The sequence below is a fragment of the Pelodiscus sinensis genome, chromosome 4 (genome assembly GCF_049634645.1).
Source record: "Pelodiscus sinensis isolate JC-2024 chromosome 4, ASM4963464v1, whole genome shotgun sequence".
Taxonomy (NCBI): Eukaryota; Metazoa; Chordata; order Testudines; family Trionychidae; genus Pelodiscus; species Pelodiscus sinensis.
Window position 1 is genome coordinate 67176803 of NC_134714.1, and position 23083 is coordinate 67199885.

The following is a 23083-nucleotide window of genomic DNA, read 5'->3' on the forward strand; positions in this document are numbered from 1 at the left end:
AGATGTGTGGACAGAGCTGGCACCAGGGCTGACTGCAGGGGTGGGTTCCTGGATGATTATGATGGAGGTGTGCTGCATAGTGACTGGAAATAATTTGTTTGAGGTTAGAGGATTGTCTGTAGTTGAGGACTGACCTTTACACTCTCCCCACCCCTACCCCCAAGGCCTGTGAGAGTGAGGGGTTATTTTCCAGGCTAGGCTGTAGGTTGTTGCTAATGTGTTGGATGGGTTTAAGTTGTGGACTATAGGCGATGACAAGCAGATTATTTTATTTTAACAGTGTGTCACATCTCTCTGAGCATTTGTCAGTTACTATCACCTTGCTGGCCAGATGGTTGGTAATATATCTCTACTGCTATATTCGTATTATTAGAGCATGGAATTATTATCCATAGAAATTCTATGGTACACTTTGATTCATTTAAGATTTTTACTTAATTTGATTTTATGCTTCCCCCCCACATATAATGCCACTCCCCCACCAGTACAAACTATTCTCTCTTCCAATGTATTTTGTACCCTGCTATTATTGTGTCCCATTGATTATCTTCATTACAATGGGGATTACAGAAACTTGTTGTATCAATATCCTCATTTAACAGGTTCACCCATTTTAGACTTGTAGCAGTGGCATAAAAGCGCTTTAAAAACTTGGTAATTTTAGCTATCAGCCACATTTGACTGTTTCTGATCAGATCCTATCTGTAGTTAATTATTTTCCATCTTCTCTTCCTTTCTAAGACTGAGAGACTCTCCATTAATAGATCCTCCACTTAAGGATGTCAATGTCTCAACCATGTGCTCTTTTGTACCTGCTGGCTTTGCCCCAGTTCTCAGTTTTAAAACTGCTCTAGGACATTTTTAATTTTAAATGCCAGCAATCTGGGAACCATACTGTATTTTACATTTAAGAGATATTCTGTAGGATTCCTAGCCTTGCGGTTACTGAATCTGAAAGCAGAGCAGCACATTATCAGTACAAATCTTGACTTTAATTGATCTAATCGCTCAGAACCGATGGAGTCATGTTCTTGCTTCTCTGCACAAATCTTTTTTGCCTCTTTGTGCTCTGTGAGAGATTCTAGATCTCCTAATTTAGCATTTCCAGTTCCTTAACTTTAGCAATGCAAGTGAAGAAATCAGCGTAGTAGCTGTATGTAATGAATCATAAGCGAGACCCCATTAGGTAGTTCAATACCATATCTCTCTAAAGAAAGGACTATGCAGCACTTTAAAGACTAACAAGATGGTTTATTAGGTGATGTTATTTCGTGGGCCAGAAAGCTCTCATGTAGCTAACACGGCTAAATCTCTATTACTATATCTCTCTAAGGCAGAAGATCACTTCAGAACAGTATGCTGTTTTAGTGGGGCACCATGAACTTGAAATCTAGTTAAACAAAAAAAAACTGAAGTGGCAACTGAACATCAAAAACTTCAGGTATTACACTCTTAGAGTTCCCTACTGCTTACAATCACGTTTCCCTATATTTAAAAAATGTTCTCTGATGCTGCAGGAAAAGCTCCAACAGTGAAACTGATCGATTCTACAAGGAAACAGTGAAACTGAAACTATACACACAGCAATGTCAAATGCATAAAGTGAGGGCATTGTTTTTTTCCCCTTTCTAATCTTTCAGAGAATGTCTAGACTACAAAACATCAATTTAAAAATACATTAGCCATGCCATTTTAGTACAATTCTGAACACAAATTTGCATTGATTGTAAACAGCACAAGTTATATTTAGATAGCTTTGTTTAAGTATAGCAAAGAAGTGCCCTAAATAAAAATATGGTTTCTCCTTGAACTTTCTTTGACAAAAGATGCAAAATGAGAAATCCCGAAGTTAGTGATTTTTTTTTTCAAAGCAGCACATTGAGTTCAAGAGAAGTAGTCAAAATCCAAATCCAGATGCTGGAAGAGAGAACATGCTGAATGGGGAGGGAAAGGGGGGAAAAAAACATAGGTAGATGCACTAACAAAGGGCAGTAAATAGGGGAATAAATGCAACATAATCTCACCAGAAACCCCAGCTTCTTTGAAGCAAAATGCAGGACAATGTAGCACTTTAAAGACTAACAAGATGGTTTATTAGATGATGAGCTTTCGTGGGCCAGACCCACTTCCTCAGATCAAATAGTGGGTCTGGCCCACAAAAGCTCATCATCTAATAAACCATCTTGTTAGTCTTTAAAGTGCTACATTGTCCTGCATTTTGCTTCAAAGAAGCTGGGGTTTCTGGTGAGATTATGTTGCATTTATTCCCCTATTTACTGCCCTTTGTTAGTGCATCTACCTATGTTTTTTTCCCCCCTTTCCCTCCCCCTTCAGCATGTTCTCTCTTCCAGCATCTGGATTTGGATTTTGACTACTTCTCTTGAACTCAATGTGCTGCTTTGAAAAAAAAAATCACTAACTTCGGGATTTCTCATTTTGCATCTTTTGTCAAAGAAAGTTCAAGGAGAAACCATATTTTTATTTAGGGCATTTGGTTTGTTATCTTTAAGAAACATTAACCAGTCATTTTTAAGTGTCTCTTCAGAGGGATATGACTTTTAGTTTGTAGAAATGTTGGCTTATGGTATTTCACATCATTAAGAACTCTTGGGAAAGGAATCTTATGTGGTATTCAGACAATTTTCCTATGAATACAGAACAATTTCTTTCCATGTGTAATTTTACTAAGGCCTTTCAAAATCTTGATCTCTATTCTGTGCTAAGCAGTTTTGCCCTGAAGAAAAGAGAAAGAACTGTGGATGTTTTTGACAAGCTTCATTTAAATGAGCATTTCCTTGGAAGAGTTTGGGAGATAAAAACACTCCGGGGGTGTGGGGTGGCAGGGACTGTGTACTATATCATTTTCAAGAAGATAGCGGTAGCTAATCCATAAACTACTTATGGCTATCTGAACAGCTGTGTATGGAAATGGAACACAACCAGACTTTTAAGATGATTTTCATCTGTAGATCACAAAGTATCAAATGCCTTGCAACAGGCTTGTTATTATTTAAGTTACTAATCCATACACTGAATTTAAATTCAACACCACGATGTCACATTTTTCTGTATGCTATTCTGCAAGTATGTATGTTTGAATGTCGAATGATATCAGTCAGTTCAATCCTACACCATTTTACCAATCACTTTAATTCCCTGCTATTCTGTCAAGCAGCTGGAATTCCTACCCCATGTTTAAAATAAACTCTATGTTTTAATTTTATGTTAGTACACAAAACAGTGGTTTTGCTAAAGTAGAATCAATGGAACATTGGAGCCCAGTCTATAGCTCTGATGACTCCCAACATTAGACACTGACTACATTCTTGGGTAGTTCTAAAGTCTACTTTAGAAATACAAGATACAGAAATAAAATAGTTAATTAGTATGTAATTCCCACTTAACATTGACCTGATACAGGAGACTAGACTACAATATTTTTAACAGATTTTCAAACTAGTGTTTTCAAGCAAGATTTTATGTTTAAATTTTTGAGTCAATACTGTTCCCTTTATTTTCATTTGAAGCCTTCAGCTTTCCACTGGCTGATGAAAGAAAATAAGATCCAGTTATATATACACATATAGACACAAATACAAATCAAGTGACAAATAATAAAGGACCCCCAAATGTATATTACATATAACAACCCAGAAATTAGCAAATATTTATTCTACTTCAGCTTCAACATAAATATAACTTATTTGGTGCATGAAGCATATTGCCGCTAATAAAGGGGCCTTTTCCCTAATTTGAGACATGTGTATGTAGACAGATGGAAAAAAAATCAGATTATTCTCCAAGACAACCTTCAGATTAGAATAGAATTATGAGGCAGATGATTTAATTTAATCACTTTCAACAACTGATTCTATGCAACTTCAAGCAAAGCACTTGATGAGGAGAATCCTCCCCTTCCTGCATAGTAGGAAGGTATTACTTTTCACTAGCAAACCAAATGTACACAACAGATAACCCTTTATTAGGTAACTGCTTGTTGTAACATCCTGCTCCACAATATCGTGGGGTATATTTGACTACTCTGCTTTGCTGGGGCATCAGGGCCATATTTGCTTTGCAACTGAGTGGCTATTTAGTATTTATCAGTCTGTTATTCCAACACAGGGAAACTTGCATTTAAGCAAAATACTGCCATCATCCTTTATCTCAAGTCCATGCTATGATACCTTTACCCCACCTTTCACTGAAGACCATCTCTACAATGCAGCCGACAGTTTGTCACTGCTCCTCTTACTGTGGGCTTAGTGGTCTCTACACAGCGCACGAGTGTCACCCTCGCATGGAACTGTGCCACTTGCAAACAGCCATTGCATGCAGGGCAGACAATGGGCAAAAGGGAGGACAGGTGCGTCCACACTCGGTGGCGGTGCTGTCACACTCCAGTGGGCAAGTCCCCACTGGGCAGGTACCTGGTGGTCCTTGCCCAGGGGGCCCTCACCTGCTCTGAGGGAAGGCGACCAAGGGGTCACTGCTCCCCCACGCGGGCAGGGGGTGAGGCTCCCCTCCGCTGGGGGCTCCAGCGGCTACCAGGTCACCACAGGCAGGGCGTGGGCGGCTCCCGGGAAGAACCCACAGGGCAGGAGTCTCACCATGGCCCGCTCCGGGAGCTGCACGGAATCCCCACCCTTGGCTCCTGCTCCGGCTCCTCCATCCGCCATTTTGAGGGCAAAAGACACGGCTGCCAAGCCCCGCCCCGCAGAGCCAACCGGAAACAAGTTGCCGGGGCAGCCGGGCCAAGCTTTAGCGGCCGAATCTGCCTCCCGACTGTGAGCGCACCTAGCTGCCACTGAGCATGCGCTACCGACCTGTGCCTGCGCAGTCACAACCGCTGAAGCCGCTGCCTTTACTTGCTTTCAGATCCGAGCCTATTTCCGGCACAGAGGCAGGGGAAAAGCCAACGGCGGGCGGGGCCACAGCGTCCTAAGGCTAGCGTGGCAGAAGCCACCTTCGAAGGGAGCAGCCAGCGGGGGTGACCAGAACATAGAAGCAGAAGGACTGTTACGTTAAGGCTGCATTTCTCTTCAGGGTTTCTTCTGAGGGGCAAGCCCACGTTGTTGAAACATTGCAGAGCCCTTTGTGAACATGGGTATGTTGGCAATCAACTGCTCTTGAACAGAAATAAGGTTGTTTGTGCAGAGATTTGCATTGGTTTAATTAAGGGCTTGTCTACACTAGAAAGTTTTTACCAGTCATACCGGAATAGTTAAATGACTATGCTTCTAGAACTTCCCGTTTGCACGTGTATTCTGGAATAAGGCCAAGTCGAAATGAGAGGCCTACATCAATATAACTAAATTCAGGGGCAGATGACTGTTTTGCGGCCCCCCCCCCCTTTGCCACGGCGCATGAGCGGGGCTTTTTTAAGCGCGGGGCCCGGGGCAACCGCCCCGTTCGCCCTGCCCTATATCCACCCCTGACTAAATTGCTCAGGTGTGAGAGAAATCCTCATGCCTGAGCAACAGTTATACCAGCTTAACCCAGTGTAGACAACACTATGTCAGGAGGGGTTCAGATACAATCCCTGACCTGCTGGGAGGGTTTCTCCTTTTCCCCTACATCTGGGCCCACAAATAGGAAGGGAGAATGTTCAATGACCTGTACTTATGCCCCTATCCCTCCGCTACCCCTACTGTCCCCTCCCAGTTCTCACCCTCTTCCATTCCCTATTACTTACCTCATCCCCGTTTATTGTTTTCCTCTTACCACAACTTCCAAACCCTCTCAGTCTCTTCCTCCATCCATCCTGCATTCCCAATCCTCTCTCTCTTGCCCATATTCTTCCAAGGAGACACTACAGGCATAAGGAGTGACGGGGTTCTTCACTTGCTCTGGCCCAGAACCCCACAAAAGCTTAATCCGCTTTTGATTGTGAGCCTCTTATATGGGTATGTGTCTCAAGACCTCTAGGCCTTTAAATACTCTGTTACATTGTTCAGAACTTAGGTTATACTATCCTAATTGTCTTTCATTTTCCTTTCAGTTAAACACTGGCATGAATTTCCGGAAATGCTTAAAATGGAATACTATTCCGTTTTCAGTTTTTCTGGAAAAGGAGCATCTACATTGGCAGGCTCCTTTTCTGGAAAAGCCCTTTTTCCGGAAAAGCGTCTGTGGCCAATGTAGACGCGCTTTTCTGGAAAAGAGCCCCGATCGCCATTTTCGCGATCGGGGCTTTTTTCCGGAAAAGACTACTGGGCTGTCTACACTGGCCCTTTTCCGGAACAGTGTTCCGGAATAAGGACTTATGCCCGAGCGGGAGCAGAATAGTTTTTCCGGAATAGTGGCTGATTTTGTACAGTAGAGCATTGTTGCTTTTCCGGAAATTCAAGGGCCAGTGTATAGAATCATAGAATCATAGGACTGGAAGGGACCTCGAGAGGTCATCGAGTCCAGCCCCCCGCCCTCAAGGCAGGATCAAGCTCCGTCTACACCATCCCTGACAGATGTCTATCTAACCTGTTCTTAAATATCTCCAGAGAAGGAGATTCCACCACCTCCCTTGGCAATTTATTCCAATATTTAACCCCTCGGTAGCCGCTACCAAGGGGTTGACTCCACTTATTATACCTTTCCAGCAGGATTGTGAACCATTCATAACTACTCTCTGAGAACGGTTATCCAGCCAGTTATACACCCACCTTATAGTAGCCCTATCTAAGTTGTATTTGCCTAGTTCAGTGGTCCCCAACCTGTGGAGGTTGCCGGGCGCCAGGGGGCGTGGCCGTTCGCCCGCCGGGCACCAGGGGGCGGGCACGGGGGCAGGGCCCCCCCATAGCCGCACCCCCCCCATAGCCGCGCCCGGGGCCGGCGCCCCCCGCCCCTCCTCCAAGTGCCCGGGGCCACCTCCAAGGGCCGCGCGCCCGGGGCCAGCGCCCCCTCCCCCCCAAGCTCCGTGCACCCGGGGCCGGCGCCCCCCCTCCTCCAAGCGCTGGGGGCCGGGGCCGACGCCCCCCCTCCTCTAAGAGCCCGGGGCCGGCGCCCCCCCCAAGCGCCACGCGCCCGGGGCCAGCGCCCCCTCCGCCCCAAGCTCCGTGCGCCCGGGGCCGGCGCCCCCCCTCCTCCAAGCGCCCAGGGCCGGCGCCCCCTCCCCCCCAAGCGCCGCGCGCCCAGGGCCGGCGCCCCCAAGTGCCCGGGGCCGGCGCTCACCATGCGCCTGGAGCCGGCTCCGGCACTGTGCATGCGCCACGTGCCCAGGGCCAGGCCAGCCCCGGGCACGTGGCGGGCGTACACGAATGCCCCCACGGGCGCCATGGCACCCGCGAGCACCGTGTTGGGGACCACGGGCCTAGTTTATTGATAAGAATATCATGTGAGACCATATCAAATGCCTTACTAAAGTCTAGGTCAGTGGTCCGCAATGCAGTGCCCACGGGTGCAATGGCGCCCGCTGGGCCATTTCTGGGCACCCGCCAAGTGATCGGGGCCAGCTCCACCCCCGGGCACGTGTGGCATGGGTGGTGCTGGCCCCTGGGCACGCAGCACATGGGTGGCCGCGCCCCTGGGTTCACGGAGCAAGGACTGTGCCGGGCCCGGGAGCGCTGCGTATGGGCGGCTCCGCCCCCAGGTGCACTGCGCAAGGGCTGTGCCGTCTCCAGGCACGCAGTGTATGGGCGCTGCTGGCTCCTGGGCGTGCGGCACAGGAGCGGTGCGGGCCCCAGGAGTGCGGCGGATGTGTGGCACCGTCACCGGGCATGCAGCATATGGGCGGCCCCGGCCCCGGGTGCACAGCACAAGGGCTGTTCCAGAACCAGGCACGCGGTGAATGGGCTGTGCCGGCCCCGGGCGCGCGGTGCATGGGCGTCCTCACCCCTGGGCATGCAGCGCACGAACGGCACCGGCCCCGGGCGCACAGCGCGTGGGTGATGCCAGCTCCTGGTTGTGCGGCACAGGAGCGGCGCCAGCCCAGGGAGTGCAGCGCATGGGTGGCACCGGCACTGGGCACACAGCGTATGGGTGGCCCCACCCCCGGGCGTGTGCACAGCCCCGCCCCCGAGTGCCCGGCGTGTGTGCGGCCCAGCCCCCAGGCGCCCGGCAGCCCCAAAAGTTTGGGGACCACTGGTCTAGGTATACCACATCCACTGCTTCTCCCTTATCCACAAGACTCGTTATCCTATCAAAGAAAGCTATCAGATTGGTTTGACTTGTAAAGAACAAATCGTATCCATGCTGGCTGTTCCCTATCACCCTAATTATCTTCCAGGTGTTTGCAGATGATTTCCTTAATTACTTAAACTGACTGGTCTGTGGTTTCCTGGGTTGTTCTTATTTCCCTTTTTATAGATGGGCACTGTATTTGCCCTTTTCCAGTCTTCTGGAATCTCTCCTGTCTCCCATGATTTTCCAAAGATGATAGCTAGAGGCTCAGATATCTCCTCTATCAGCTCATTGAGTATTCTAAGAGGCATTTCATTAGGCCCTGGTAACTTACAGACATCTAACTTTTCTAATTGATTTTTAATTTGTTCTTTTTTAATTTTATCTTTTAAACTTACCCTCTTCCCACTAGCATTCACTATGTTAGGCATTCCTTCATCAGACTTCTTGGTGAAGACCGAAACAAAGAAGTCATTAAGCATCTCTGCCATTTCCAAGTTTCCTGTTACCGTTTCTCCCTCCTCACTGAGCAATGGACCTACCCTGTCCTTAGTCTTCCTCTTGCTTCTAATATATTTATAGAATGTCTTCTTGTTTCCCTTTATGCCTGTAGCTAGTTTGAGCTCATTTTGTGCCTTTGCCTTTCTAATATTGCCCCTGCATTCCTGTATTGTTTGCCTACATTCATCCTTTGTAATTTGTCCTAGTTTCCATTTTTTACATAACTCCTTTTTTATTTTTAGATCACGCAAGATCGCCTGGTTAAGCCAACGCGGTCTTTTGCCATATCTTGTATCTTTTCTGTGCAGCGGAATAGCTTGCTTTTGGGCACTTAATAATGTCCCTTTGAAAAACTGCCAACTCTCTTCAGTTGTTTTTCCCCTCAGTTTTGCTCCTATGGAACCTTACCTACCAGCTCTCTGAGCTTACCAAAATCTGCCTTCCTGAAATCCATTGTTTCTAATTTGCTGTTTTCCCTGTACCATTCGTTAGAATCATGAACGCTATGATTTCATGATCACTTTCACTCCAGCTGCCTTCCACTTTCAAATTCTCAGCCAGTTTCTCCCTATTTGTTAATAGGGACTAGTTACAGTCCTTTCTAAATTAGCTGTACAAATTAGCAGGGTACATTTTCCAAAAGAATAAAAGCCCTTAGCAGAGGCAACTACTTGCCTACAGCTCCTTCTCAGCTTTTTACCAAGGATAAGGTTCAAACTCACCGTGTCTGGGCATAGTTTAAGTTCAATGACTTCTGTATATCTCCTTGAGACACCCAGGTACCGTGATTATAAACCTTTGTACCTATGCCTACTGCACACGTATATTTCAATCTTTTTTGGCTCAAGAATTTTACCATGTACCTTTCAATAGAGTTAAGCTCTTCCTTTAATTTTTTTTCAGAATGACTTTCCCAAAGGAGCAGTGGGTAACATTAGACAGATTTAAAAAAAAAAGAATTTGAAAGCAATTAGCTAAAGAAATAAGAAATAACAGCAGACATTTTTTAAATATGTAAAAAACAGGACGCCTACCAAACAATTAATAGGGGCCATTGGACAGTGGAGGTGCTGAAAGAGCAATCAAGGAAGACAAGGCTGTTGGGGAGAAATCTGAGAAACTGTCCCAGATTGAGGTATCAGCAGAGGAGGTTTAGTACAAGATAGTTAGAAGATGGCTAATATGGCACAGATTTTTAAAAAGGGCTCCATAGGCAATCCTGGCAACAAAGTAGGAAGCCTGACTCTAGGACAAAGCAAATTGACTCCAACTATTATGCTGGGGAGAGTAACTAAATTAAATTAATCTGGCTGCTATTTGTTCAGATCCCTAAACTGATATAATTTTTTAGAAGAACAATTAAAAAAAAATCCAGCTTCAACACATCTGCCAGACAAGCACAAGAAGTCCCCTCAAAAGTTACTAGGAAGCAATTAATTCCCTGTGCTGGTGTTGCCATTAAGTTTGCATGGGGCTTCCATTAGACTCAGGATGGGTTGTCACAACAAATAATATGGAAGCAAAAGAATGTGAGTCCTAATATGAGTCCCAACTCTGCCTCAGGCTTCCTGTACTCAGCTGCTGGTCAGTTTCAGCAGCGGCTGACTTGGGGACGCCTGGGGCAGAGCACCTGGGGTGCTGCTGTGCTGCGGGACCAACCGGCAGCGCCCGAGCTGCTCTACCACAGGCATCCTCAAGAAAAGCCTGGTCTGCTGGGGTGGCCAGCAGACCAGGGAGACGTGGAGCGGCTTTTCTCGCTCCGGAGGACACGGGTGGCGGGACCGCGGCGCGTCTGGGCAGTCCCGCCGCCCGCGTCCTCCGGGGCGAGAAAAGCCCCGTTCGTAAGTACGGATCCGACATAAATCGGATCCGCGTAACTTGGGGACTGCCTGTATTGCCAATCCCAATATTCACAAATTCAGTCTCTCCCTCTACTCACCCAATTTTTGGGATTCAAAAACTGAGATTTAAATCATACATGTTGAGGTTTTTTCCTCATGTCTTTTGAGCCTATCAGATGCAAGATTTCAAGTTTTGAGGATTAGAAACTACTTCTTTTTATAAAAACAGTAAACAATAGGGATTTTTTTTCTTCTTAAATCCCTAGACTCTGGAATTATACTACTCCATATGCTAACATAAGCATGGGTTTTAAGAAAATCACCAACTACCGCGAGAGTCTACACTGACGTCCTTCACATAGGTGAGCAGCACATCACATGGTGGCTCCAATGGAGACCAACCTGGGATTAGCACCTGTGAGGGAAATTTCACACAAACACTGGTGAGATCTTTGAATCAAATATAAAAAATTTGCAGCAAAATCCATCAGCCTGCTGATGGGGGGATATGTGAATTAAAACTGCCTCCCAGAGGGAGGCGGCCCAATGATCTGAACGCCTGGATTCCATGCCTTGAGAACCGGCCCCTTCAGCTAACTGGCGAGCTCTCCGCTCCTTTACTGACTGCAACAGAAACAGGATTAGCGCCGGGCGAAACAGGAGTCCTCCGAGAAGACCATAGATGGGAGGAAGTAGCGGCCTGACAAGCCCTCAGGAAGGCCGGCCGGCTCTAGCCCGGAAGGTGCTGGGCGGAAGCGGTGAAGCCAGCGGGGTTTCCCGGAAAAGGGCAGGCGGGCGCGGCGGCAGGTGTTGCGGGGGGTGATTGTGGGGCGGAGGATGTTTCGGTTGGCGGTGGGACTGCTGGCGGCGGCCCTGGCGATGCTGCTCCTAGACTGGTACGGCTCGACGGTGTCTCAGCGCTTGGACCAGCGCCGCCCTTTCGCTCGGGAGCCGGCCCCCGGAGCTGAGGCCACCAACTTCTTCTGGGTGGTGCAGGTGAGTGGGGGCAGGGCAGTATCCCTGCCTGCGTGTGTGGGGGCGGGGCGGTGTGTGTGTTACCATGGCGATGTCTCAGTGCTTGGCCCTGAGGCAAGCCGGCTCCCCAAGTAGAGGGGCACGCCCCTCAGTGGTGTGACGTCAGGGGATGTCCTAGTCCGGGTAACGCACGTCCACGAGCGCGGGGGCAAGCAGGGTCTGGCTGAAATACAGTTTCATCTTCACAGTCTCGCCAGGGCCAGTTTTTGACCCGTTCCTGGTGTTAATTCGGCCCTAAGTTTTCGGGCAGTGGCCTGAGTTTATCTGGGTAAAATAGCAGTGGTGTGGGGGAGAGTGTTGCTTTTGCATGCTCTGTGGGAATGTTGTATTGAAATGTCGTCATGGTGCAATGTGCTGACGTTTTGCAGAACCTGGAAGTGCTAATATTCCTGTAAATCTTGATTCCCTGCTGTAAGATCTCTTACCGGCATTTAGTTACTACCAGAAATATCAGCATTGAATAGATGATTGCGATGTGTTGTGGTGAGCAATGTGTGACTCATGGCTGTATGTCACTGTTGCGTGTGGAGGTGTTTCCCAGGACCTGATGTGGATCACTCCTCTAGTCTATATAAATGATTAGAGTGTTTACAAGATGCTCCTATTTATGCAGATTGTTGGAGCTCTCAAGTTATTGGCAAGCTGAAAGTCGATTTTCCTTAGGATTAGTTCTGGCATCTTTCACCTGGTAAATTAGAACATATTTTCCTTTTCCCAGACTGTAATGTCTCTCTCAATTAACTGTAAGTGATGTAGCATTTTTACCAAACTGCCTGGAGGATTGCATCTCTATCTTGTGTGAAGTAGATAGGAAAGATGAGGGGCTCAACCACTTAAGTCAAGGGCTGATGATGAGACATTCAGGCTATGTCTACACTACAAGGTTTTTGCGCAAAAACAGCTGAGGAGCGTCCACACCTCAAATGAGCTCTTTCCCAATTAAATGGGCAGTTAAACGTCAGAACAAAGGGCTTTATCCGCCATAGGTAAACCTCTTTTTCTGAGGCATAACTGCTTTTAGCACTACAGCTATTGTGCAAAAAGTCCAGTGTGGACGCTCCAGAGGGGTTTCTTGTGCAAGAAACTCCTATGGAAAAAAACACAGGTGCTCTGATGGCCATTCAGTGTGGATGCTCTCCTGCACAAAAGCACATGGCTTTTGCGATGTGCTTTGAGGTGTGGATATGCTCTTGCACAATAAGTTTTTGCGCAAAAACTCCTGTGCAAAAGGGTTCTTGCGCAAGAAGCATGTAATGTACTTGTAGCCTCAGATTCCTTCCTTCCTCAGTGGTAGTGCTGTTCTGGGAAGTTATATGACTAAAGAAAAACCTTAAATTCCTTTCTAGCATCAAAAATAATAGTAATGATTACCCCTAAATATAATTAAAACACTTTTAAATTCATATAGGGTTTTATATGAAACTTTCTAAAAATACATTTAAAATTTTGTTTTTAAACTCATTGATAGCATCTGAAGTGGGTTGTGATATGAGATCTTTCATTGGTCTCTTTTCTCTCTCTTTTTTGTTCAGTGCACATCCATAAGGTTATAGAAACCTCCTTCAACGAGGCATAACTTCTTTTTGCGCAATAATTCTTGTGTGAAAAGGTGCGTGTGGACGCCCAACGGGAGCCTATTGCCCAAAAAGAGCCTATTACCAAAAGCACAAGTGCTCTGATGGCCATTCTGTGAATGGCAACCAGAACTTTCTTGCGCAAGAGTGTCCCATGTAGTGTGGACGCTCTCTTGCCCAAAAGCACATCACTTTCGCGATGTGCTTTTGAGGTGTGGACACGCTTTTGCAAAAACCTTGCAGTGTAGACAGAGCCTCCTATTCTCCCTTCCACTCCTCTTGTATGGGTTTTCCAGATGAGTTAACTACAATGATGACATGAGTTGAAGAAAAATAATTTAAAATTACTTACGTTTATTTGGCGCTGGTGAGGCCACATCTGGAGTATTGTGTTCAGTTCTGGGCCCCCCGCTGTAGAAAGGATGTGGACGCATTGGAAAGGGTCCAGCAGAGGGCAACCAAAATGATTAGGGGGCTGGAGCACATGACCTATGAAGAGAGATGGAGGGATTTGGGTTTGTTTAGTCTGCAGAAGAGAAGAGCCAGGGGGGATTTGATAGCAGCCTTCAACTTCCTGAAGGGAGGTTCCAAAGAGGATGGAGAAAGGCTGTTCACAGTAGTGATGGATGGCAGAACAAGGAGCAATGGTCTCAAGTTACAATGGAGGAGGTCAATGTTGGATATTAGGAAAAGCTATTTCACTAGGAGTGTGGTGAAGTACTACTGGAATGGGTTACCTAGGGAGGTGGTGGAATCTCCATCCCTAGAGGTTTTTAAGACTTGGTTTGACAAAGCCCTGGCTAGGTTGATTTATTTGGGATTGGTCCTGCCTTGGGCAGGGGGCTGGGCTGGATGACCTCCTGAAGTCTCTTCCAGCTCTATTATTCTATGATTCTAATTTATAACTCAAGTGCTGCCACAACTCAACTCCCATCCACATATCAAAAACCTTACCTCAGCATATGCTGGTGCTAACTCAAGGTGACTAACCTACCAGAAGGTATTGGCTACAGCTCAAGTTAGCATATTTTGTCAGCTGCTAACACAGAAGTTGCTCTACTGCTAACCCAGGTGTTCCCAAACTTTTTGCCTGTTTGACCTTATTTTGAGATTTACAGTTTCCTGTAATTCTAGACAGGAACAAAGCAATATAGTTACTGAGGAATCCATGGAATTTATACATTAAATACATTATTTAATATGCTTTAATGAAATAGATGGGCTTACATGTTGCAACACAACCTTTTGAAGTCTAATGGTGTGATAGAAATTGCACATCTAATCTCCAATATGCCATCAACAGTAGATCAATTCTGATACTTGCATTCAGCACACTTGAGCACATAGTTGTACAAAACTGATGGACACAAGAATGACACCATCAGTGTGAAGGCTTATGTTGAGAGTGCAGGATATTTATTCTTGACCATGAATCAGAACTCTGGGAGAAAAAGTTGGGCATGTGTTCCTAGCAAGAATCGATTGCAGGAAATGCAGATAAATTTGCAAATCCACGGCATCAGGCTTGCGGTGAAAGTGATTTCACACCCAATAGTACTTTGAGCCCCATCTAGGTTGGGGAAAAAATGCAAACTCTTCCTTCAGCTGGCTGAGATGCTGAGCCACCACTTGTGTGGGAGGCTGAATAATTCCATTGTGAGTCGGAATCTGCAAAGCTTTGGGAAGGAGTAATAGTTTATCTTCAACAGATTAGTCTTCCAGAAAAAAAATTCCTCATTAATCCTATAATTTGATTGAAGGATATGGGCATTCTTTTCTTGCAGACTGGTATTCAGTTTATTCAGTTTCCCGAATATGTTTGGGATACTGGTAAGAAGGCACATCGTCCTTTGATCACATAGAAAATCAATGAACTCACTCTTCATACATTTAAAAAGCCGGCTCCTAATACATTTAAAAAGCTGGTGCACAGCAGGGGAACGTCTCGCATGGGGTCTCCATCGCTGTGCACCAGCCGTGCCGCTCCCTCAAGCGGAGATGCAGCGTTTGAGACTGGGCACGAACCAGGAATTAGCTGATGCCCATCTCACACCGGGTCCCTGCTACTCCTCTGCCTCCCCTGACCCCCACTGAGACAGTGCTGGGGGGAGCCAGCTCTTAAGCTGGCTCCCCACAGCAACAGCTCCTGCTCTCTTTGCCCCCCCCCCCACCTTTTGATAGAGGCAGCAAGGTAAGTGGAGAGAACTGACTAGTCGAGAGACTAGTCGACTATCCAATAAGCTTATGCTTATCAGATGGTTGACTAGTCGCTGACATCCCTATTGCACACACCATACATCTGAGGTAACACCATGAAGAGGGCACTGTTTTGTAGAGAAAAATGACAGTCTCCTGGGATAGCATTTGTGGAGCAAGTCTGCACAGGTTCGGGGGCATATGGCATTGTCTTGCAGGCTGACTCTGGCCCCTTGAACATGCAATCTCATCTGCAGATAGCATGATCCCATTTGTAGAGCTCTGCATGGATAAAAATGTCTGTTCACAAATAGACATCCAGTCTGCAAGCCGTACTCTATCGACAGTGAGGGAGGAACTGCTGTCACAGGGCACTGGCTCCCGGGCTCCTCTCCATTGGCCTCATTGGCTCTCAGGAGTAGAGGCTTGTGGATCGTAATGTGTATTTGGATAGATGTTTCTATCCATGTGAGGCTCTACCTATTTGAGATTGTGGCCCACAAGTTGGAAATCTCAAAACTAACCTCTTAAGATCCCTTCCAGCCCTATATTTCTATTAATATAATTTTGCAGCATGTCTGCTCTTGCTCAAACTATGCTAATTAAAGAAGTGTTAAGTCTTAACTCAGTTTCTCTCTGCAGAGTTTTTGTTTTTTGTTTTTTTTTTATTTCAATGATGTTGAAATATTCCTGAACTTCGAAACCTCCCTTTACAAAATCTGCAATCTTATCAACCATGTATAAACCTTAACAGTTGTTTTATCATTAACCCATTTTGGTTAATTTCCAAAGGCTAAATCCAAATTAGCTTCTGATCTTTTGGGCAAACATGTTTCTGGCTTCCTGGTGATTTTGCAAGGCTAATTCCAAGTCAGTGTTTGGATATAAATCCACATGATCGGTATTCTGGCCTTTTTAACAGCCCTTCCTTTGCCTTTATGAACACTTTCTGCTTTGCTTTCTCCTGCAATCCTGTAGTTCTCTAAATGTTTCCTGTCACTTGTTTGCCATTTCTATCTAAATTGTTCACTAGTCTGATATGTCATGTATGTTATAGATATTTTGAATATGTGGTTTGTTTTCCCCCCAGATGGAATTGCCTCCCTCACCCACATAGTCACTCCTCCAGTTAAGCTGCCAGTTTGGCAAATGTTGAGATTTATTTCCTTCTGCCATCTCTGGAATCTTCTGTAACTTTCATGAAGTCCTGAGGATTGCCTCAATTTACAAATTTTTCCAATTGAACAGCATCCAAATGCTGACTCCACTCCTGGTGAGGTGGCTTTGCTGTGGCGGTGAAGCCACGTCCCAGGAACCAGGCAGGCAAGGGCTATGTGCTTTGCTTCCAGAGAGGCAGCTTTGCTGCTCACCAGGAGCCGGGCGGGCAAGGGCTGCCCGCTCCACTCCCGGAAAGGAGGTATCCCTGTGGCAGCGAAGCCTTCTACCTGGGAGATGGGCCAGCAGGGGCTGGCAGCCCTGCTTCAGAGGAGGCTTTGTTGCAGCCTAACGTTATATTGCAGTGCCCTTAACGCATGTGACAGATTTTTAGCAGTTACATGGTTACCATGTTAAACCATTTTTAACATCTCTAATGTGGAGTGGATGGGGATACAAGGGGAGACTGAGGGCTACAGATGCATGAGGATGTGGGGAACTCGGGGATCTATAGGGACATAATGAGAATGCAGCAATGTATGGAGGTGAATGGGGTGCAAGGACATGGGGGGTGAGGGAGATGGGAATGGTGACTCTGGGAGGTGGAGAGGATGGATGGTAGAGAGCTGTAAGGGATACAGGATTGGGAACCATAGGTGAGGGGCAGTGTTTCCTGTAAGCTGTGCACTTGGGTGGCCACCTAGGAGAGAATCAAACGCCACCCAACTGATTAGCAGAGTGCCCGCACTCGGCAGCATGTGTTTCTACTGGTGGTTCACATCCACACATGCCTCAGTGTACATACATTTATTCTACACATGGGTAGAAAACTGGGAACATTGGTGTAGGGGGCGAAATAGGATGGGAGGAGGGAGGGATGCAGTGAGGGGGATGAGGGACAGAATGAGATGGAATGCATAGGAATGTAATAAGAGGTATGGTGGGTGGGAGTTAGGACGGGGAGTGATGCAATTATGGGATTATGATGTCGGTTATGCATAGCAGGATGGAGACCAAGATATTTTAGCTACTCACAGATCAATCAAGGCTCCCAGGGAACAGCAAGTAGTCTGTTCATGATGCCAGGCAAGAAATGCTAAACTTGACTTCCCCCAACAGCCCCACACTGCATACCAACCCCCACCCAGCTGCATTCTGCTCTCCCACTGGCACACACTCTCCTTGTCCTCATCACCCAGTGTGCCCCTCTCCCTTTTTTCCTCCAAACACTTCCCTTTCCAGTGTGTGTCTCTGCTCCATCTGCATCCCTTCAGCCTCCCCCTCCAAACACTCCCCCTGCCCACACAACACTCCCTATCCACACACTCTTTCTGTGACCTCTCTCCTGCCCCATCCGCACCCTCCCCCGACCCCGGCTGCAATCAGAGCCGGTCCAGCGCAGATCCTCCTTTCTTTGGGCTAGAATCAGCCCATGTTTCCCCCCTTGCTGGCAGGGTGTTGATGCCCTCACCCCTGCACACTATTGTTCCTGTCCCCCCCCCTTACCTCGGTGTGCACTGCACAGTAGGGATGTTAAATATCGGTTATTTGAATAGTCCATTAACCTCATTAATTCTTATCAGTTAGTCCACTATTCTATAGTCCCCAGAGGTGGGACTGGCAGCCCCTGACATCCTGCACTGCTGCCTCTGTACCAGATAGCTCCCCTTGTGAATTGGCTGCCTGCCACCCAGAACTGCAACAACCCCTGTCCAGGGATAGGGTCTTAGCTCCCAGACCCGGCGTGAGCTGGAACTAAGCTGTGCTGCTGGCCAGTCCTCTAAAAAAATTACTGCTGGGAGGAGGCGGAAAATGTATGTCATCTGTAGCGTTAACCTATAAGCTTTTGCTTATCGGTTAATCGACTAGACTATTACATCCCTACTGTACAGCACCTAGGATTACGGCCTTGACAGCACTTCCGGTGAGAGGGAGGAAGGATCTGGGGCCAGGCACAATGCAGGAGGCTGGAGTGTCCTTTGTTTTCAGGCTGTTTTGAGCCTGCCACAGGAACTGGGAGACAGGGCACCAGGCAAGAACAAGTGGGACAGGAGTTGCATGCTGAAGCATGTCAGCTAGGAGAGAACCTGCAGCACGGTACAGCAGTGTCACAGCACCACCAACAATACAGTCAGCAGCCTGGTCAGCATGCTGACTGGAGCCACCAGGATCACTGATTGAGCAGGTGTTCCTGTCCAGAACTGGACACCTAGTCATCCTAATCTACACTACTGACCTTACTGTGGCATACCGTAGCTGTACTGTACTGCTGCAGCTGTGCTTCTGTAAGGTACCTTTGTAGCTGCTCTTTGCTGGCAGGAGAGAGTTATCTTGTTGGCATAATTAAATCACACCAACGAATGGCATTATATATGTCAGGTGGAGAACCTCTCCTGCCTTTATAACGCTATCCACACCAGCACTTTTATCAATGAAATGTCTATCAAGGGTAGCTGAAACAAAATACAGGACTATGTAGGGTGTGATTTTTTTCACAGCTCTGACCAACAAAAGTTTTCAGACAAAAATGCTAGAGTAGACCAAGCCTAAGTGTGAGGATCATATTCACAAAAATTCAGTCTTACAGCAACTTGTTTATAAAAATAAAATATGATCACCCATCTTTAATTTTTCAGCAAACAGGTAGCTGAAAAGGAAGTCTTCATTTTACTAATATCAGTTATGTCTTACATGTGATGACAACAAGACTGGATGGAGAGATAAATTAGAATTGAACTCTTATTTTGCAGTACTGTATGACTTTTTTTGATCCATGATTTAAAGAAAAACTTCAACTTACTTTCAATAGTGTTATTTAATTTCAGTATAAAAATGAGAAAATGTCAGATTCAGTAAAATATCACTACTTTGCACACCAGAGATAACTGTTTCTCATCAAACAACTAACTGCAGCTCTTGTAGAGAGGTTTAATACTACTAAGACCTCATTATTTTCACAAAATATGTACTGATCCTAAGTAGCAAAGTTAACCATAATTCAAACACATTTGTTCTGTCTGTCTGGTCTGGTCTTTTTTTAGTCCTGTCTAACCTAATAATTTTCGGATGTGGAATTACTTGGATGTTTTGTTTCAAAAGAAAAGCTGCCCTCAAAATACATAAAACATGTAATAATCTTTCTTGGGCAGCTCCTCACATTGACAATAGCATTTCTGATTGATTTGTTGCACTTTATGTTTAGTTGTTTTAATAACAATCTTTGTCATTGTTGAGCCAAGACTTGTTCGATGAGCTTTTCATTGGTGACTTTTAGAAATCTTTCAGCAAAGCTGCTGGAAACGCGAGTCCTAGTATGAAATTACTAATTTATTCTTCAATTCTTGTTCAGTTTTAGATGGCTCTAGCTTTGCAAAACATTTAGAGTTGTTTCTGGAAATGCTTTCTCCCTAAATGTCTTGTATCATGGTCTCTCCATCTCTAGTACAATACCTGTTTTCAATACATTCTTTCTATAGATATCAGATATTCACATCAGTAGGTTTCGGGATCCCAGACGAGTTCCTGACTTTGAAAAGTTCTGTTCTGAAACAATTGATATAATTCAACCGGCACTTGTTCTGGTGACAGGTAAGCAGTTCAGAAATTATACTTCTTCCTCTTGCTCCGACTTTGATAATATATTCACACAGGTAAAATGTCAAAGTCATCTTAGATAATGAAAATCAAACTGTAGCTTAAAAATCAATTCTCCCCAAGAAAATAAACTTTCTTCTGCCCAGAAGAATTAGCATTGTTTAAATGTATTCTACAAGTGTAAACAGGTTAGTCAATTTTTTTAATACTGCATGGGATTTTTTCGGGAGGGGGGGGAGCAAAACACCACATTTATTAGTAGCACGTATATCAATCAACACTTTATTTTTTTATATATATATATATATATATATATATATATATATATATATATATATATATATATATATATGATATACTACACTCTATCACACACACACCCCATCTTGTTATTGTTACCAGTAGTTGCTCTCCCTAACTTAACTGCACTGGCTAGGTGGGGGAGGGATGGAGCCAGACTTCTGCTGATCCGGATCGATGCTTTGACGTTGATGAGACGAAATCTGGGGTCCCCCTGCAAGATGTCTTTAGATTTAGAGCGTCTTCCTTCTCATGCAGATCTACACCAGTTAGTCATCACACGCATATGCATAATCTTTGAGCTTCATCAGATGCATATGCAATTAGACATCTGTGGTACCTTCTTTTGGGTGGTGTCTCAATGCTGCATATTCACCTTCAAAGAGGGTGCTTCCAAAAGCAGGCCCTTGCTGCTGACTTCCAAGGTGTCCATATGTCCAGTCTTCTTTCAGTGAGCCCACTTCACAGGTCCCATTGTTTTGGGATCTGGCTTCCATCCCCTGTCCAACCATTGCAAGTGCCCTGAGGGGCTTGTCTTCCACACCTTATCCATTCACACTCATTCACTCAACAGGATAATCAATTAAGCAAAAGGGGGTACAAAGACATTCTCTTTACCTTACTTATTTTCAGGGACTATTCTACAAGATACAAAGTTTTTATGTAAAAGGACTTGATACAAAGTTAAAAACTTCAGTGAGAGAATGATTAATACAAAGTTAATACAGAGAAAAATTATTAATACAGAGATGATACAGAGATTTATGATTAATACAAAGATGTATCTAAACTCATCACCACTAAGGATATAAATATGCAGTAAAAAGTTAACCAGTTAAATGATTTATTAACCTTGTGGTGGGGTCCCACAGCTGGCTCCTCCAACTTAACCCTCCACAGGCTGGAGGGTGGCACTCCAGCCAGCCAGGACTGTTCTGGAGGGCAGGACGGGGTCCTGCCAGCTGAGCTGCAGCGGGCAGGGAGCTGCTCCCCCCCCACCAAGCCCTTCAATTAATCTGTTACTTGGTACGCATGCCTGTAAGGCTAGTGCTTACCAGGTAACAGGTGAACTGGTTAATTTTTTACATCCCTTATCATCACTGACTTGTGATTCTTGTATTGGGTGCATTCTAAAGTTTTCCTTACAGTCCTGCCAATGCACATCAGTCCTAGGGTCCATGCTGAGAGCTCATTTCATACAGAGACTAAAGAATGAGCATCAGATTTGGTGGTGGCGCTCAATATGTATATACTATGAGGGTAAAAAGAATAAGCCTCTGTTCCATTATTTAACCTTTTTGTAGTTGTGAGAACTCATTTATTTGCATTGCTCATGTTCTTTTTGACCATGTGTCATATCAGGACTAACAAAAGAGACATAAGCTCTTTATTTCATGTGTTCTGCCACAATAATAAATATGAATCCATATTGATAAAGTGATCTAAGGTGACTTTCCAGTAACATCTATATGCAAGATTCTAGAATCTAAGTGCTAGTAAGGTACTGGTCACTGGGTAGAGTTTATATGGTAAATGAATGTCTCATCTGTTGAGCAAACTTGTTTCTTGGGTAGATGTTAGCATAGATTTTAGCAGTTCAGAAACATTTAAATCTATTTTTAGAAATAATTAAACAATTTAAGTAAAGGAAAAAAGGTTTAAAATATAATTTCCTCAGAAAATGTAAATGAAAAGAAGAACAAAAAAATGGGGTCGGAACCTCATTAGTTCTGAAATGGGTGATGGCAGGTAACTGATTTTCTATACCAGAAAATGTAGCAGTTAACTTTCAAAAAGGTGGTGTTATTATTTGTAATTGAGGATTCTGCATTAGTATTTTCAAAATTTAATGCAGTCTTGTAAAATCTTCCTCAGTTAAAGGCAGTGTTCCCTGTAAGCTATGTGCTTATGTGCCCACACAGGAGAAATTCAGATGCTGCGCAGCTAGTTAGCACAGTGCCCGCAAGCTAGGTTTTTTGTTTCTATTTGTGGTGCACATTCACACACATCTTGGTGCATATATAATTGTATTCTGCCCATGGATGGAAAAGAGGGAACATTGGTTGTAGGCAAGCATCTGGCATTATTAAAAGAGCTCCCATGACATGTTAAACACAAGTTTGACTCCTCCTTGATTGGATCCACCTGGTCATCTCCAGCCTGATCCTGGCCTGCATATTTATTCCTGCCTCTGGAAATTTCCACTACATGCATCTGACGAAGTGGGTCTTTGCCCACGAAAGCTTATGCTCCTACACTTCAGTTAGTCTATAAGGTGCCACAGGACTCCTCATCGCTTCTACAAGTTTGACTATAATTTATAGCCAACGCATGGTAACAAAGAGTTTTGTCTTTATAGTAGTAAACAAGCACTAAATGACAATAGGCTATAGAATTTGTTCACAGAAAGCCAGCCCTTGTGTAGAGCAGTGGTCCCCCAACTGTGAGGTGCATCCCCCAGGGAGCACAGAGCAACATTCAGGGAGATGCAACAGTGCCCAGACTAGCCCCCATAGTGCTGGGAGAGGGCACGACCTGTTCTCTGCTTTGCCCTGGGTCTGTTTCATTCCAGCTTTGGCCTGTCTCCTGGCCATGACCCCAACTGTGGGCCCCCACTGCTGTCTGGCTGCAGCTCTGATCCTGCCCCTGGCTGCGGCTCCATTCTTGACTTTGGCTCCCAGGGGGAGGAAACGCAGTCTGTGGCAAAGAGGAGGGCAGAGACAGTGGTGGGAGAGAGGGACAATCATAAAAAGTTTGTGGCCCACTGGTGTA

General features: G+C 45.5%; 2 protein-coding genes across 8 annotated transcripts in view; one reads left to right on the forward strand and one right to left on the reverse strand.

Moving 5' to 3' along the window:
• Positions 1-4806, reverse strand: part of UBR1 (ubiquitin protein ligase E3 component n-recognin 1) — a 128174-nt gene extending 123368 nt beyond the window's left edge. Inside the window, exon 1 of one of the 2 annotated variants that reach the window (XM_075927249.1) lies at positions 4611-4806. In XM_075927249.1, coding sequence (XP_075783364.1) covers positions 4611-4679 — 69 coding nt within the window. In that variant the 5' untranslated portion in view covers positions 4680-4806. The remainder of the gene's footprint in view (positions 1-4610) is intronic. The other variant, XM_006135407.4, reaches the window with a different exon arrangement.
• A 134-nt stretch (positions 4807-4940) lies between these two features.
• TMEM62 (transmembrane protein 62) overlaps positions 4941-23083 on the forward strand; it is a 71122-nt gene continuing 52979 nt past the window's right edge. For 2 of the 6 annotated variants that reach the window (XR_012903456.1, XM_006128616.4), the window contains exons 1-2: positions 10862-11453; positions 19894-20005. Coding sequence is in view for 1 of the 6 variants with exons in the window: in XM_006128616.4 (XP_006128678.3) it covers positions 11295-11453; positions 19894-20005 (271 nt within the window). In the remaining 5 variants the exon portion in view is untranslated. Of the gene's footprint in view, positions 5108-10723; positions 10820-10861; positions 11454-11495; positions 11761-19893; positions 20006-23083 lie in introns of those variants that run through there. The other 4 variants (XM_075927253.1, XM_075927250.1, XM_075927251.1 and 1 more) reach the window with 3 other exon arrangements.